This window comes from Lissotriton vulgaris, chromosome 8 (assembly GCF_964263255.1).
Source record: "Lissotriton vulgaris chromosome 8, aLisVul1.2, whole genome shotgun sequence".
NCBI lineage: Eukaryota > Metazoa > Chordata > Amphibia > Caudata > Salamandridae > Lissotriton > Lissotriton vulgaris.
The window spans coordinates 480,856,740-480,875,801 of NC_141696.1; the positions used below are offsets into that span (position 1 = coordinate 480,856,740).

Genomic DNA, 19,062 nt, shown 5'->3' on the forward strand with positions numbered 1-19,062 from the left:
CAGGTGTACTATAGGGCATCGCACACTACACGTAACACTGCGGGCAGAGAAACGTCCGTAAAACTAGCGACATATTGGCACCTCACACCAGTCCGGCTTCACAAGGGTAATCCGTCCCGGAGCGACTTATGCTGGAGGGGGTGCGGGGAATGGGGCACTCTCACACACATCCTCTGGGACTGTAGAGAAACCCGCAGCTACTGGGACGCTGTATTAAGTGACATAGATGCGACCTTTGACACCGAAATCCCGAGATTTCCCGCATACACCATCTTGGGACTCCCAAACGCACTTACCTTCCCCTTGAAATCCATCAGGGGCCGCCAAATGGGCATTGCTGTACAGGCAGCCACACAACATATCATATCACTCTGGGGTACACCAACCAAACCCACACACACTGGATGGCTGCATAAACTTTGGCTCACGCTGGGCATGGAACGCATCCAGGCCACCCTAACACAAACTGCAGATACATTTCAAAAGGTCTGGCAGCCATTTATATCTCTCCTGTCTAAGGAGTTCAATGAAATAACATGTCCGAAATATCTCCGACTGCTTCGCCTCATGGCCACGAGTACTGGGGTCCAGGACCCTCAGGAGTAATCACGACTGCTCTTTTCTGACCAGAGACCAGATGGCTCTCCCACGTACGGCACACTGGACGGGGAGGGGGGAGGGGGGGATTCAGAGAGGGGGGGGAGCGGTGGGGGGTATGCGGGCGTTGTTTGTTCAAAATTGTTGGCCACTCTTGCCTTCCATTTGCCTAATGAGCATTGTATTGTTCTTATTTGGAAACCATAATTTCCGCCACATTGTACTGCGTGTTGACGCCACACCTGCATGCCGTTATCGAGTGGTTTCCCTATTACGAATACTATGTAATGTGATGCTTTACCATGCTTACTGGCTCAATAAAAACATCTTTGATTTTAAAAAAAAAGTAACCGTTGCATGAGGTTAAAAAGTGCAGTATGTGGCCATTTTTGTTTTTGTTGGTTAGCACATTCTTACTCAACAAAGGTGTCTGTCCAAAGCTCTTTTTAGATTTCATGCTAGGAGGTAGTGTGTAACCTGGCCAGATATGTGGGCAGTCCACTCAACTTTGTAATTAGAGTGACATCCGACATGGCCGCCCTCTTGTGGATGCTGGATAATTTATTATGCCCCCGGAACCCGATGAGGATGGTCTGTTACTTGACTCCTTCCACAGTGATACCTCCAAGGCTCCACTGTTCACTGATGCAGTTTCTCATGAAATCTGCATGCAGAGGCAGAGTGTTTGCTGTTTTGCCCAGTAGCAATCAGGTCTACTTTTGGGGTCCTTCACTGGCTTATTAGTTCATCCATCACCTGTTCCCTCTCTTACAAACCAGACTCCGACCTGCAGAGAACATCTGCCCCATCCTTTCTTATTCACAGAAGTTGTCATGCCTTCAGGAAATGTTCAAATTGGCACTCCACATTCAGATGTCTTGTCCCTATCTGGACAAGGTTAGCAAGCATTGCCTTGATTCGGAATGCAGAAGATTGCCTGGGTACTCTGTGTCATTCTCAGCACTGTAATTCCTGCGACTTGTCTACCTAATGCTCTCTGGGCACATATGAGCTCCAGCAATACCTGCACGTTGTTGGTCTGAACATTGTTTTCTCCTCAGAGCACAATCCCCTGGATGAAAATGATGTCACATGAGTTCCTCAACCTTCCAGGGAACCATCTGTAAAAACTATGACCTCCAGAGGCGGAGGGCAGAAAGCCATGGCACTCTCAGATACAGATGATGGATCATCCAGCCCGCAGCTTCTTATATAATGTCCATCAACTGAACCTTATCCAGCCAATCCTGTGCCACCTGTGTCCACCGTTGTGAAGCTCTTCCTGCAGGACTGGTATCCTAAGTATGCACAACAGTACTCTGATGATGCAGTATGGCATGAGGTACAGAGGGCTCATGCATGGCCAGGTTCACTCATTGGTTGATGCCCTAACTGCCACAGCTGTTTTCAGCAAAGATTGCACGGTGAGTTCTGTCATCCAGGTAGGGGAAGACATCAAAATTCCCTGCATCCAGCCTATGAAGATGAGCCACAATATGTGCCAGGTGTGAACATCCTTGGAGCTAACTGCAACCCAAAAGGGCAGAACTCTGAACCAGACAAAGCTACAATGTAGCTGGTGGATGGGGAAGTAGTGTCCTCTATGTGCTTGATGACGTCCAGCCTCCACATCCTAGATCGAGAATCACTTCTGCCAACATCAAACAGCAATCAAACCACACGTCCCACCCCAACCTGGCTTCCTTGACTCCGATTCCTAGTGGGGAGGACTTCACAGTGCCTTTCTCTGAAAAAACGAAAACATTCAATTGGTGTTGCAACCAAACACTCCCATGGTGCCACCTCTAATTTACACCACGTCATCAGGGGAGTTCAGGGTTCCCTCTGCACTCTCACTACCTTTGGGTTGTTCTCCCAAAAATAATGCCTCTTGGAATTCCTTTATCCTGCCAGATTGCACAGAACTACTTCACGCTATGACAACTCTTAAACCGGCCAACCACTTCAATGATCCTCTGCCGACAAAATGTTTGAAAACACCTCAACTCAGCCATTCTACCGCTTTGGTCGAGGAGCATTCATGAATCGCCCCTGCAAGGGAGCATCCCTGATTGTCTCAAAATTGGCCAAGTAACTCCCATCCCTAAGAAGCCCAACTCGGATCTATCTGATCCGAACTAACAATTTCCGACTGATCACAAACATCATGACACTAGCCAAACTCCTCGATAAAGGCGTCCACAAGCAGCTATGCAACCATATAGAGAAATTTCAACTACTTGACCTTTATCAATCCGGTTTCAGAGCAGGGCATAGTACCGAAACTGCTCTTACTCACATAGTGGATGACGCTTTAAAATCCCTAGATCAAAATGTCCCCTGTCTTCTGATCCTTCTGTACCGGTCTTCTGCATTCGATACCATCAAACATGAAAACTTGATTAATCTTCTTCAACTTAGGATGGGTATCTCGGGGCCGGTCCTAAAGTGGTCTGCCTCTTTCTTATATAACCGCACTCAAAGAATTAAACTCAACCAGTCCCTCGCATCTAGTACTGCGGTCAGGATTGGAGTTCCGCAAGGGTCTGCACTCTCGCCCACGCTCTTTAACCTCTATATGGAGCCTCTCACCGTCATTCCGAGCAATTCTCAAATTTATTATCACATGTACGCGGACCACACGCAACTGTACCTGAAGATTTCTTCTCTGGAGGACATTAAAACCTTAAATGAGGCTCTCACGCAAACTCAACAATGGTTAGCCCAGAACCATCTTTTGTTGAATACCCTCAAAACTGAATTTCTGCTGATTGCCCCACACAACCACTTTGCACCGATCCGCGAATGGCTAAAACAACTCACAGCCTTGAACTGCACCCCTCACGTGGTAGTTTCCGCTAAATCATTGGGAATTACCTTGGACAAATACCTTAACATGCAAACTCACATCAGCACCACCATTAGGGGTGCCAACTTTCATCTTAACATAATCAAGAAACTCAAGCCTTTCCTTCCGCCAGAAGACTTACAGCCTGCAGTACAATCCCTGGTAATATCTTGACTGGAATATGGCCTGGTGACCCTTGCAGGACTTCCTAAAGCGAGCTTGGCCCCTCTCAGAGCCACGCTCAATGCATCGGCCAGGCTCATCACAGGCTCCAAAAAACACAATCGCATCACACCTGACCTTTTGCAGCTCAACTGGTTGTCTATTGAAGCCAGGATCCGTTTCAAAATAGCTTGCCTCACACACAAAGCCCTGCATTTCAACACTCCGCCTATCTGGCGAACAAGCTTTTCTTTCTGGATCCGGTCGGAACTTAAGAAGTACATCCACACTACTCTTGAAACCTCCTATATTCAAAAAGAAAACTATGTACAAATGTGCTTTCTCCGGGATTGCACCTAGAATTTGGAACGCTCTTCCTACGGAGATGAGAACCAATCCCTCCACTGCCTATTTCAAGAAACAGGCCAAATGGCTTTTCCTGAGTGGACATTATGTGCATCTTAATGTACTATTTCTCTAGTCCCATTATTGACATATTTGACATTGTTTCCCAACGTATCTTTTGCTACGTAGTTTTGATTGGTTGTTAAACTGTTATTTTACTCTAGGGCCCTTTCAGAACTAAAATTCAAGATTACTTCATGGACCAATTACAGATGTGACATTTACTCAACTATGCTGTGAAGGGGTAGAGGTCCTTCTGGTTCCTCTGCAACACAGACTACCTACATTTAATACCAAGATTTTGTTCCAATGCCAGTACATATCCAATCGCAAACTGTAGTGGAGCATATGAGCCTCTGTGTGTGGCTTTTGAAGTAATTCCCTTGATTCCTCAGGGCCTTGGGGTGAATAGCAATGTTTTTTAGTGAATTCCAGCATGTAGTCAGACCCCAATACATCCATTTCCCGCTTGCTCAAAGTGATTTTGTCCCACATTATGGCTTTGTGGGAAATGTATCCTGCTCAGATGGGCATGGACATCATGTTGCCCTTGGATCCATCATGAGCCACTGATCTGGGACTCCCCCTCCCCTAGGACGCTGTGATGACCTGAAGCTTGCTGGCCCTTTTGATGTGAATATGGATGTGGCAGAGTCAAGGTCAATTGCTGCGAACTGAGCAGTGGAGAAGCTTTATAGAGGTCTCAATCAACCACTTGGCCCTCTAAATGATACTAAATCTTTTTACTAAAAAAAAAGAAACATCGAGAATTCTTCACAGAGGATGAAGAATTCCTAAGAAATGTGCTTTTGTCTGTCTTTGATGCAACGGGTAGTGAATGTTCCTAGTTAAATAGCAGAGTGGTTTTATGCCTCCTGGATCCAGTCATCAGGCTTTAGGCTAGCGGTGTAGTCATACACTAATGTCATAGGTTCTTCATTTTTATTTAGAGGATCATTCCTAAAATCTTCTTCCTGCTTACTATCACGCTGCTACTCCTTATCATCATCATCATCATCCTGCCTGCCGCCTTCCATTTTTTTTGGAGTAAAGGGGATATCCTGGATATGTTCATCCTCCTGAGGTCATAAAGGAAGGGGATGTTGTTTTTTCCTCCTGTACTTCTGAATCAAATTTATTTCTTCAATTAAGATCAATGAGATGACCTGCTTGATATTTGAAGGCCTGGCATTGCAGCTTCCAACAATGACCCCAAAGATAATCTAAGTACAGTAAGCTGGGGTGCGAATGACTACTAGTCAGGTGATAGCACTAAAGATGACACGGCAGGAGCTTCAACAGTGCTGATACAGACATCAACAGTGATAGAACTGAAAATATTTTCTTGACAATGGGAAGCTGACAAAGGATGTCCACGCTTTTTGTTCACTGGCCCCACACAGTGTCTTGAGGCTTGTGTGTATATGCCCTAAATTTAGCATCAGTTGCTTTATAACCCTGTGAGATGTAAGGATCCTAACTCACGTTGACTGAAGAAAACCTGTATTCTGAAGATGTCCTGGTAGAACGGGATATCAAAGTTAATTGTTTTTCCTCTTAGAGTGGAATCTGCCCTCAGGAGTATGAAAAGAAAAGACAAGAACTTCCTAGTTTTACCTTGGCATGCTCTGAATTTTGCTATTTAACACACCATGGAGAACCAAACAATAAGAATAATCTTCATGAGACACTTCCTTACAAATAATGTTCTGATTCAAATTCAACCAGGCCAAAAAGGATTTACATTTTTCCTACTTTTCCTAAGCTTTTCAAAGCAGAAAGACTTCTTGGCAAGAACTAGTCCTACTTCCCATTAATTACTAACTTTAAGAGCTTTGGAACCTTCTGAAGTCCAATGTTGTCCAGATTTTGAGATCAGTGAGCTTTTTGCAAAGGGGAATCTCCTGTAAAATCTTTGAATGAGCAGGAAATCAACATAAAGGTCACCCTCTTTTAGCATGAGACAGAAAAATAATATAGAATTAACTCAGGGTTGAAGGTAGAGACCGACTCGCTCAGCTGGATGGGCTGCTTGTCATCAGTTAAAAGTAGAAAAATAATATGTCAGAGAACCGCAGATTAACCTTGCACCCCTCATAGTGGAAATCATACGCTTTGGAAGTTTCTCAGGGCTGGTATAAACTGGCACAAGTCCACTATTTTTCCATTAAACTCGGGCACGACCCCATGGGAGGGTGAGTACCCCCTGAAGTGGTGCCAAGACTCGGTAAAATATCTGGGGATACACATTTTTCATGATACCACTCACATCATTCGTTTGAATTACGGACAGGCCATTCACAAACTGGAGGAACAGATCGACAAATGGCTGAAATTACCATTGTTGATAGCGGGTCGAGGTGCAATTCTGGAAATGGTGGTCCTTTCCCAAATTTTTATATCTTTTTAATAATATACCAATTGGAGTTACGGAAATTTTTTTTCCTCACACCGCGTCCCTCCTGGTCCGATTGGTGTGGGGAGGGAGACAACCACGTATTCGCTGGTCTATCCTAACACTACCGTACGACAGACGGGGGTACAGTGTCCTCGACTTCCAACTATATTATTTAATGGCACAATGTCGATATGCACACGCCTGGTATCACCCAGATGCATGCATTCCGTTTCTAAGACCAGAAGCAGACATGGGGCTTCCGGATAAACTGTCCGCAGTACTCCCTGGAGGTATCCTCGCGATAGATGCGACATACAGACAGTTTCTAACACCTCCTGGGCCTGGGGATAATTGAGGAAGATCACCGGCGCTGCACACCTATATTCCTCCTCTCTTCCCCTACCCAACGCTCGATGGCTTCCACTCACAGGCGAGGTCTTAGTACAGCGTACGCTTTCTACTCTTGACATTAGTAAAATAGGGGACCTTTTCCTGGAGGGACATGTTTTCTTATTAGACGAGGACGCCAGGTTGACAGATTGCAGTTTCATGATTCACTTCATTATGACCCGAGTCCGTTCAGCTCTTCGGGCCACAATTCCCACATTCCCACTAGAGCTGGAATCCTACCCCCCACTTTCACTAGTGATAGAGAATCCGGATGGGGCCTGACGAATTTCCAAAATGTACAAGGCTAGCATTAACATAAAACCAGTAAACGATACTAAACTTCGACAGACCTGGGAGGCAAAAAAGCATGTGCATGCCTGTGTCCTTGTTTAAGCAGTCATTTTTTGTGATTATGGTAGGACAAGTAAAGGAAGCTTGCAAACTTCAGGAGCAAATGTTGTAAGAAAAAGGCACAATGACTATTTAAAGGTCAAATAAAGGACATTTTGTTGAGAAATAAACAATAATACAGTGAAATGGGCCATTTTGTTAAAAAAAAAAACTTTTTGGGTCTAATGAAATGCTTGTAGGCAAAAAACACAAACATCGGGAAACCATGTGATGGACAGGAAGCAATAGTAGATTAGTAAAGGTCATATTGGAGACACAAGAAAAGTCTGGCACTCTGGGGTAGAATGATGGATAGAGTAAAAAGTAAAAAAATAAAATTTTGGTTGATGACAAAAGTATTTTGTGCACAACAAAAGAACATTTTTCTGTTAGAGAAAATTACTCTTGGACTCCTGAGATGCAAATTCTATAACACCAATAATTCTAAATGATCCTCATAACACAAAGAACCACTCTTATGACCTCATTACAATGTCGGTGGGACTGCCACATCCCACCGAAAGACAGCCCTGTGGTCTGACCGCTGCATTATCGGGGGCAGGAGAGGTGTTAGATCACCGACACCGATCCTGTCAAGGCGGTGGTCCGAATCATACCCCTTGAATAGTGTTGTTGTCGCCGTCGGGATTACAGTGTCTCTTTCCGACAGCCTTTTCATGGCGGTCCAAGAGTTAGAGTGACTTCTGACAAAACGCCAGACCTGGTGATTAAGCTCCAAGTTCTGGTTCTCGTCTGTTGTAATGCCTAAAGTGAACATGCCATGCACATTCTGTTATACATTGCACCAACAAATTTCATCCATAGAAGGTATTTGCATAGATCAATATATTCATCAATCAGGTAAATTTTTCTATTACCCATACAGCTTTTGTGCAAGCATAATATATATCCAGTGTGCGATTCTGTAATGTTAGGCTTATGGAAGCTCAAAGTTAAACATTCAGAGGAAAAACTATAGCGCAGGCATAGTCTAGCGGCTAAAGGCACCCTCTAGTCAAACCTGAAGTTTCTATTTTCTGATAGGCCTTGTCAATTGAAAAGGCAAATCTTTAACTTAAAACTATCAGATTATAAAGGCTTAGTTAGGAGTGTTTCAATGGCAGCCATTTTTTTTAGACCAACAGAATTTACTGATACGAGGGTCATCTATAACTCCAGGGAGATGGAGCTAACAGAGTACACCATCAGAGGTGAAATCATAAAAATAAGAGCGGCTATGAACAGAGACGCAAACAGTAACCTTGCACGCTTGGAACAAGAGATAACTACACTAGAAAAAAGATACATGTTAACCAGAGACCCCCTTGTCTTGAATGAATTAGGGAATAAAAAATATGAATACAGTAAGATAGTCAGTGTTGGAGTAGGGATATGGTTGAAAACTCAAAAGAATTTCAGACTATGTGAATCTAATAAAGCAGGTAAGAGCCTTGCCTCTTATCTAAAATTTAAGTTACAGCAATCAACGATTAAGAGCTTAACCGACCAGTCTGGTGTATCTCATTCTAATCCCGTTGAGATCGCAGATGTCTTTAAGGAATTTTACAATAGCTTATACAGCAAGAACAAAGATCTCGACAACTCTAAAATAGAACACTATCTAAATAAATTGTTCACTCCCCTCGCGATCGGCTCAAGACCAAACAGAACCTAATAGTTCGATCTCTGCCCCGGAAATTGAATGCGTAATTAAAACACTTAAATCAGGGAAAGCCCCCAGCCCATACGGGTTTAATGCAAAATTTTACAAATGCTTCACCCAACTTCTCACTTATTCTCTACTCGACCTATACCATGAATTTGACAATACCGGCCAAGTACGCAGCACCCCAGCTGAGGCTAATATAGCTGTGATTCCCAAGAAGGGTAAGGACCCGTCTTCTCCAAAAAGTTACAGGCCAATATCGCGAATTAACTTAGATTGTAAAATCTACGCAAGGATCCTTGCGAAACGTATCCAGAAATTCTTGCCTAAACGTATCCACCCTTCCCAAGTAGGATTTTTTTAAAATAGACTCTCCAGCTATAATACGCGCATCCTAGCACATATACTAGAGAAGGCTAAATCTATCGACTCCCCAACAGTTGCAATAACCCTAGACGCCGAAAAGGCCTTTAATAAGGTGGACTGGTCTTACTTGGAAGCAGCGCTACATAAATTCAAATTAGGAGAGACTTTCATTTGTATGGTGATGGCACTCTATTCCAACCCAACAGCTACAGTTAGAGCGAGTGGATACCTCTCATCCTCATTCAGCTTAGAGCAAGGCACGAGACAAGGCTGTCCCCTTTCCCCGTCGCTATTCCTGCTCGCTATTGAGCCCTTCCTCTACCACCTTAGGCATAATGATAGTATTAAAGGGATATGCTTTAGGGAATGCACGGTTAAAATTACAGCCTACGCTGACGATGTCCTGGTGATATCTGAAAACGCTGAGGCTGCTTTACCAGCCCTATTGTCCTCAATAGCGGACTTTTCCAGTGTGTCTGGTTATAAATTAAACAAGGATAAAACGGAAGTGAACCTCTTAAACAACATTGGTAACAAAGACATTATGGGTGACTCAGGCTTACTTTGGCAATGTAAATGCTTCAAGTATCTAGGACTGGAATTTGAGAAAAGACCTAATCAGCACCTTAAAAGCTAATGAAAATTCCCTTTATAAAAAAATATCCACCTTGTTGGACGGATGGTCCCAGAAATTTTTGTCATGGTGGGGCAGGGGGGAAACTTTGAAAATTATGAGAACACCACTGGTTCATTACCTGTTTGCATGCTACCAATGTTATTATCGAATGACTTTCTGAAAAGGGTTTATAACCTTTTCAGTACATTTCAGTGGCAGGGTAAGAAACCTAGAATCTCATTAAATAAACTTCAGCTACCCAAGGAAAAAGGTGGTATAGGCCTCCCGAACTTTAGAAACTACCAGACTGCATACTTATGTAAACAGGGGTCTAATTAGCTTCTCCCACAAGCGGACTATATCCCTGCATGGCTGGATATAGAAAGAACGATCTGCAATAACGTGCCTCTCCCAACCATCCTAACGGCTGATGTTTCTGCTTTCCCTCATTCCAGATACATTCTGCTCAATACCAAAAGAGCCTTGCTGAGTTAAGAACGGGTAACCAAAGCCAAGACCAAAATTAACAAATCCAACTCGGCCTCCTTATGGTAGAACCAGAGTCTAAAAGTTGATGGCAGGTCTCTCTATTGGGACCACTGGTCTGTTATGTTATGTTAATTTTATTTGTATAGAGCATGGCTACCCCAGCAACGGGGCGTCCCAGCGCTTGTGGAAATGTCAGAGGATGTAACAGCGAGGCCGATGGGAGTGAGTTAAATGGAAGAGACCAACCAGGTTTTGATCTGTTTCCGGAAGAGCATGTGGTTAGTGGTAGCCCAAGCCTTTAGGGGGATCGAATTCCATAGTTTCGGGGCCAGGTACCTGAAGGAGCGGCCACCAGCTCTACTCCTCCGGATCTTAATTGTGCTGGCAAGAGATAGATCCGCCGAGCGGCGGGCGCGCGTGGGGGCGTAGAGCACACAAAGTCCCTGCAGAATTTGTGGACCGGAGCCATACAAAATTCTATTGGTTATGCACAGAATTTTGAATTGGATGCACTGTTTAATTGGCAGCCAGTGCAGGCGTCTAAGAATCGGCGAGGTATGACAAGTTTTTGGCAATGCAAACAGAATACGGGCGGCAGCATTCTGAGCTCTTTGTACCCTATTTATCACTGTAAGGTTAGAGCCAAGCATAAGAGCATTACAATAGTCTAGATGGGATAAGACTAGAGCCTGGACTATAACCTGGCGAGTGAGAGGCTCAAAGAAGCCCAGAATGGGTTTAAGGGAGCGTAGGCGACCATAACAAGTGCCTGCCACTTTTTTGGCATGTGCCTCCAGAGAAAGTGAGTTGTCCAACATCACCCCTAGGTTTTTGACTACCTCCTTCGGAATGGGTGGAGGTCCTAATAAGGAGGGCCACCAATGACTGTCCCATCTCTGAGTTTCATTGCCTATTACAAGTACCTCCGTTTTGGAGGAATTTCGCTGAAGACAGTTCTGGGACAGCCAATTTGATATGGCCAGAATGTCTTCTTGGAATTTGTTTTGATCCAACTCGGTGTTTTTGGGGAAGGTGAAAATAAGCTGTGTATCGTCTGCGTACGATATTAGCCTAATCTCACGATCTCGAGCCAGCATAGCCAGGGAGCGGACATACACATTAAACAATGTGGGGTTGAGCGCAGAGCCATGCGGGACCCCACACTCCAGAGAGTGCCTGCTGGACGAGCACGGTGGAGCATGCACCTGGAAGGAACAGTCAGATAGAAAAGACACGAACCAGTCCAAGGCACTCCCTCTGACTCCGATCTCCCACAGTCGCTCAAGCAAGATCCTGTGGGAGACCGTGTCAAAGGCCGCACTCAAGTCCAGCAGAATCAGAAACGAGGTCTCGCCCTGGTCCTGCACCTCCCTTAGATGTCTCGTAACGGCCAATAAGGCAGATTCTGTGCTGTGTTTGGCACGGAAACCATTTTGGGACTCATCCAAAATTCCGTTAGATTCCAAGTAGGTGGTCAGAATGGAATTCACATGGACTTCCGCTACCTTAGCAAGGTAAGGTAGAAGGGAGATAGGTCTGTAGCTATCTGGCCTGGCGGGGTCCAGTGTTGGTTTTTTTAAGAGAGCGAACAACGGGATAAACCTAGTCAAAGATCTATCCTTCTCTGATTTACAGTCAAAACACGGGCTTAAACCGCTGGATTTTTATAAATTTCTAAAACTCAAATCACTCCTCTCCTCACGATCTATCAAGCCTCACGGCCCTTCCATTGCTGGGAAGCTTGATCAACTCGTAAAGGCTGGACACACTGTCTCCAAACTATATAAACTCCTCTCTCCTAACTCACAAAAATCGCATAGAAAGTGTGAAACGGCATGGGAAAATGAGACAAATTCCTCTCTGATCCCATTTGATTGGGGGAAGATTCACCTGACCCCTTTCTCAAACAAAATCTTGCCTATACTCTCACAAGCCAAAATAATGTTAATAAACAGAGCATACTGGACACCCGAAAAAAAAATTAAGCTTAAACTCAACGATAGGCCCGCTTGCTGGAACTGTAAATCTAATGTGGGTGATTTGGCACACATGCTCTTTTACTGCCCTACTTTACAAGCATATTGGGACAAGATCTATAACTACATACGCAGAACCTTTCACTATCGACCTCCAAGAGATTTCTCCTACATTCTATTGGGTGCTATAGACCCTCATCTTGTAAACATCCAGGATCGGCATCTTATGGATCTCATGCTTACTCAGGCATGTAAAGTCATTCTAAACAAATGGAAATGTGCTAGTGAAGTTGGCTTTAAAACATGGCAGTATTGGTTGTTCTCTTTGAGAGGTGCGGATAACGAGTCTCTCCATACTGCCCCATGGCGCAAATAGCACAGGAAATTGTGGAGCTCCCGCAACTCCTAGTATACATGTTACGACCCCCCATAAAATTGCATGTCCTGTTATCCCTAGGATGTTTCTTACTCCTTGTAACTCAAATGATACCTTGCTTTACCACACTGTGTGTATTGGTGTACTGTTACTTAGAACTATATGACCTGGATCTCCGATGTAGTCTCATGTAGCATTAGAGCACTTTCCAATCATTAATGTAATCATTATCACTATCTTACCACTGTCGTTATTACTTCTTTTATTGTGTCGTCATATTAGTTTTATTTTACTTATTATCATCCCTGTATAATGCTAATATTATTATCGTCAAGTTTTTGCTTTATTGGGATATGCAATATGTTCACTGCCATCACCTTTATTTCTTTTGTTGTACTGTACTGTTTGTCTTTTTTTTATTTTCAATAAAAACGATTTGAATTAAAAAGAGATTACATGTGGAATCCTGATGGGTCCCTTAGTAAAAAGGAATTACCAGGGGAATTGGTCATTCTAACCCCAATTCTAGTTACTCCGTAGTACTCCCCGGTACTTAAGCTTAAACTACACAAGATTGGCAGATTGACATCTTGTAATGCCAATGGGGCTGCTAACTGCAGTTAACAACCAGCCCTATTGGGATTACCGGGCACTTGTAATCCACCTCTAAGAGGCAAGCTCCATATCAACCAACAATTTTGTGGATTTTAAAAGAAATACTACAAAATCTCTTTACCAAGAAGCACACTTCTACCCCTTCAGCAGTCAATCTCAAGGTCATGTATATTTAATAAAGGTAGTGTTTCACAGAACCAGAGAGAAAGTTTGCCACAATAACCCTAACAAACACCTTGACACACTAGATGGATAAAAAGCTTCAATTGTGACATCTGTGTGTAGTAGTGTACAAGAACAGGGCTACTCACAGCGGCTGAACTAGCTCAGTTTGGTATATAGCTTAGGAACGTGCAAAGTCTACCAAATCCTAACATTTGCACTGATTGCATGCCATTCAAATTGTTCTCTTAAATAACAAGTGTTTTTGAGGCTTTTTAAGATCAATATAAGTAACCTTTTGAAAGTAGCTGTTTTGTATGACACACTCACTTGATTCTGAAGTCATCTGCAGTAAAACATCAAGAGCACTAGACAGCAACCCTTTGTTAGAAGGCCGAAGATGATTTGTAATGATTCCCACAGATGCATACTCCAAAAACAGGCTCTTTCCTTCATCGGCGTTCAAATCCATGCAAAGTGAATCAAAGGCTTGTGCGAGGTAATCAGCTAAAGTGAAAAAGTCAAAAGGGAGAAGTGTGATAGAATAATTTCCGATTTAAAAGTGACTTGCATTCAGTAACGTTTCTTCCAATGGATACTCAAATTATCCGGACGACTGAATGAAAATTTTAAATATCATGAGATGAGCACTAGGTGTCAGAGCAGCATGCGTGGACTGTAGAGCTACACAGATATCACTGCTGAAAGTGGCCTATTTACTTCATATAAACTGCACCTGCACTCACGATGCTCGTTCCGTCCTAATTTCCAAGTACAACAGAGACGGAAAAACACAAGCATTGCAAATACCAATATCCATGTCTTTTTTCATACATGAAAATTCTCCTGAGGTTTGGCAATGTCTGACTTAAACTTCTCTACAGTTACTTCTATGTGTCTTTGCGGGGGTGTTTCTTTTTCTATTTGTTATTCTTTTTTCCTTTTTAAGTACTTTCCTTTTACATATATTTCTAGGGGCGGCTCTCTGGAGGTGGTGGCTCTCGAAAAGCTGTCTGACCAGCAACAGCAATGAAGGAGATGATTCTTTTCCACAGACACTGGGTGGGTTGTGAGAGGGGTGGGGGTGGGTTTACGGTTAGGAAAAGCAAGGGGGATAAGAAAGTGGAAAAGCAAAAGGCTCTAAACAAAAAACAGTCTGTAGGAGTTCTTATAATAATAGGACATAACATCGTTAAGGAATATTTAGCGGACAGTTTTGTCTTTGGGGAAAGCCAGGGATATATGGTCAAACAATGAAATATTATGGCTCTACTTAAATGTTTATATTGGAATGTTCCTGGATTTAATGCTGGACGAAAGCGTCAACTGTCCGAGAAGAACTTGATAATATAAACCTCATCTTGTATTTTTAACAGAAACTCACACGGCATAGAAGGACTAACCCTGGGCGTAGTACTACGCTACGCTTGCGGAGCGTGCGTAGTTTGCGCGACTACGCACTACGCGATTTGCAGGTAGCACAGTGCAAAAAAGCTTAGCAGGCATTTTTTGCTTGCTTGCGGTCCTCAACGTCAAGTTGGCGACCACGAGCGAGCAAAATCAACATCCCGGCGAGACTTTTTCTTCGTTCCCGATCAGCAACATCAAGTTGCCTATCGGGAGCATGGAAAATAAACCTCCTGGAGAGATTCTCAATGCGGGGAGGTCAGGTTTCTCATTGCGAGTGGTCGCATATGCTCGAGACCGCTCGCGATGAGGAACTACCAGTCTGCATTGAGAAAGCTGCAGCTCGAGTACAAATATACTTGAGCGGCAGAAAACGATTGCTTGCACTGTGCAAGATGCCGTTTGCAATGATAGCACAGTGCGGACAAGCATCCGGCACTGTGCGAATTAGTGCGGACAGCATTTTCCCTGCTGCACTATGCGTAGCTACGTGTAGCATGCGTAGTGCAAAGTGCACTTAGCGTAGCTACGTGTAGAGCTACTACACAAACTACACCCAGGGTAAATAAAGACGTTTTTTTTTTTTAATTAGTTAAGATTTTAGACAATAGTATGTACCTCACAAAATGTATCGCTTAGAGGAACCGCTATTTTAGCTAGTAAAACGCTTGCATGCAAATCATATAAGATACTAGCTGATCACGGGGAGATGGGTAATTGCTTAGTTGGAAATTCATGGTACGTCTTAGTTGCTGTTTATGGGCCCAATGACGACGATCCTGAGGTTTTTAATTCTCGAATGTTAACACTATTAGAATGGCAGGGAGTCTTAATAATCAGGTGGGACTTTAACTGTGCGATGAACTACTCTATTGACTCTACTAGTCGACGAACCTCTATTAGGAGGCCGAAAGTACAGGCATCTGTTCTAAAATTATCACATCTGCATAGTATAAAAGACGTATGGAGAACTCTCCATCCTAACCTCTTGGGATATATATTATTCATGTCCTCACAGGCAATATTCTAGGATAGATTTTCCTGGGCTAGTGATACCATGCTCCAGCTGGGTACGATTGAGGTATGTCCAAAAATAACGTCGGACCATAATCCTATTATGTTTTGATTTCAAAAACAATTCGCAAATAAATCTAGGCGTTCATTTTCTTTCCCACGCTACTTATTGACAAACAGTAAATATATCTCACATATGGAGAAACTATTAACAGAGTTTATTCAGTTTAATCGTAACACGGCCCCCTCTGTTATCGTTTGGGATTCAATGAAGGCATATAATTAGACGTATAACACAACAATATATACTACAAGAGAATAAGGTTAGAGATACTACTTTTAAAGCCACCCGTTTAAAGCTTATTAATTTAGAAATATGCCATGCTGTAGCTATTAGACAAAATGACAAAAGACAAATACAGCTGTATGCTGATCTTATCGAAGTAAGCTTATCACTTGGGGGATATTACAGGAAATGGTTGCTGCTCACTATAATGGGAACCGTGCTGCTCAATAAGAATTTGGGGAGCAAGTGGGGAAGATACTTGCATATCACTGGGCTGAGCATGAAGCTAAAAATGTAATAAAGGCTGTTAAGGGCGCGGATAGTACATTATATACTGAACCTAAGATGATACTTGAACAATTTAAAGTATTTATTAAACTGTTTATGCGCAATTTGATTAAGTAAATTCAGAGAGGTTTGATAAGTATTTAGAGAAAACAATTCTCCCGCATTTACAAGAAGCTATTAGCCAGCTGTCTACTGAAGTTTCAGTGGAGGACATTTTTGCTGCATTGTCTTCGCTACTTTCAGGCAAGGCGTTGGGGGATGACTCAATTCCTAGTGAATTGTATAAAGTATTTAGAAGCATTATTGGGCCACTATTAGCTAGGGTTATATGGGATATCGGCGATACTGGGATAGCACCATTAACCTGGGATACTATAAATATTTGGGTTTTTTGCAAAAGAAGGTAAACCGCTTCTCTTATTAATGCTGATGCAAAAATATACGCCACGGTATTGGCTAATCGTTTGGCTTTATAACAGGCTGAGGTGCTACAGCACATACTAATGCTACTATAATGGCCTTTGATTATGCTCAACAAACAGGCAGTAACCTAGTTATGATACTTGTAGATGCGGAAAAGGTTTTCGATCGCGTGGTGTGGAGCTGTTTATTGGATACTCTTGCTTCATTTGGAATTATGGGTTGTTTTCTTATATGGATACAAGCCTTATATCGCACGCCGCAGGCTGAGCTATGTTATGCAGGTATTCAATCTATATTCTTTAGCATACATTGAGGTACTCGTCAGGGCTGCCCTCTTTCCTCACTTTTATTTGCACTTTATATTGAACCATTTATACCCAGAGAGTCCGCCTCCCCCCTTCAAATCAGAGGCCACCGAAGTAATCTGCGGCGTACCACAAGGATCATCACTCAGTCCCACCCTCTTCAACGTGTACATGAGTCCCCTCGCATCCATCGCACACCAACACAACCTCAACATCATCTCCTATGCTGATGATACCCAGCTAATCCCCTCCCTCACCAAAGACACTAACAACGCCAAAATCAACCTACACGAAGGAATGAAAGAAGTAGCCGAATGGATGAAGAACAGTCGTTTAAAACTAAACTCGGACAAAACGGAAGTCCTCATCTTAGGATCATCCCCCTCTGCATAGGACGACTCATGGTGGCCACCAGCTCTGGGCACAGCACCCACACCTACGGACCACGCATGTAACCTTGGCTTCATCCTGGATTTCTCCCTCTCGATGACCAGACAAGTCAACGCCGTCTCATCATCTTGCTTCAACATCCTACGCATGCTCAAAAAAATCTTCCGCTGGATTCCCACCGAAACAAGAAAGACAGTCACCCACGCACTAGCCACTAGCCGACTAGATTATGGAAACACCCTTTACGCCGGAACCACAGCCAAACTACAGAAAAAACTCCAACGCATTCAAAACGCCTCAGCCAGACTCATACTCGACATCCCCCGTCAAGCTCATATTTCCGGTCACCTGAAAGATCTCCACTGGCTTCCCGTCAACAAGAGAATAACGTTCCGTCTCCTCACCCACGCACACAAGGCCCTCTACGACCTAGGACCCGAATGCCTCAACAAACGACTGTCCTTCTACACACCCACCCGCCAACTACGCTCATCCAATCAAGCCCTCGCCGCAACTCCGCGCATCAACAAATCCACCATGGGAGGAAGATCTTTTTCCTACTTAGCGGCCAAAACCTGAAATTCTCTCCCCACTCACCTCCGCCTCACACAGAACCACCTCTCCTTCAGAAAGCAGCTGAAAACCTGGCTATTCGATAAGTAATGCACCCACCCTCCCTCAAGCGCCTTGAGACCCTCTGGGTGAGTAGTGCAATATACAAATTTATGAACTTGAACTTGAACTTACCAATCAATATATTCCACACTTAAGGTGGAAACTCATGACTTGGAAGTAACTGCTTGCACAGATGGCACTGCCATTTTTGCAACGGACCCTGCTGCATTCATTAGAAATAGTTTTGAGCGAAGCAAAAGCTTTTGGTTCTTTCTCTGGGCATAAGCTGAACCCCAGCAAAACTCAGGTGCTTTTGAATTTTGAACCAGGTAGGCCTATTGCTGGGGTATGCTCCGAGGAGACCTATCTGAGAATTCATACTACGCCCCAGGTTAAACATTACTACGGTTGAATTATGATACTCTGCTACAAGACGTTAGTAAGAAGCTAAGAAACTGACATACTACCTGTAACCATAATGGGCAAATGTAACATCATAAAGAGGACGATACTCCCTAAATTTCTTTATTTATTCCGATCAATCCCCTTAAGAGTTACTAACCTTTTTTTTTTTAAACTAGGAGGGGTAATAAGCAGTTTTATTTGGAGGTATAAACAGGCTCGCCACGCTATCAAATTTATGTAATAATCGTGTAGTCAGGGGGGCCTCCATCTTTCCGACTTTAAAAAATATTATTGGGCAGCCTTTATGGGTCGTCTACATAGCTTTCTTTCTAGCGAGGGTCAAGACTTTAGCCAACAGCTGCTACTAGGTCATGTTAGTAGTAGATTTCTCTACCGGATACACAACCTGAATTACTTCAAACGAGTCTGTTTCACACTTAGGGATTCGGCCAATATTAGGCAGGAAATTTGTC

At 43.5% G+C, this 19,062-nt stretch overlaps 1 protein-coding gene across 1 annotated transcript in view; it reads right to left on the reverse strand.

Annotated features, from left to right (window-relative positions):
* CCDC138 (coiled-coil domain containing 138) overlaps positions 1-19,062 on the reverse strand; it is a 278,286-nt gene that overhangs the window by 41,064 nt on the left and 218,160 nt on the right. The window contains exon 13 of the mRNA XM_086934286.1: positions 13,787-13,963. Within this exon, the coding sequence (XP_086790412.1) occupies positions 13,787-13,963 (177 nt within the window). The remainder of the gene's footprint in view (positions 1-13,786; positions 13,964-19,062) is intronic.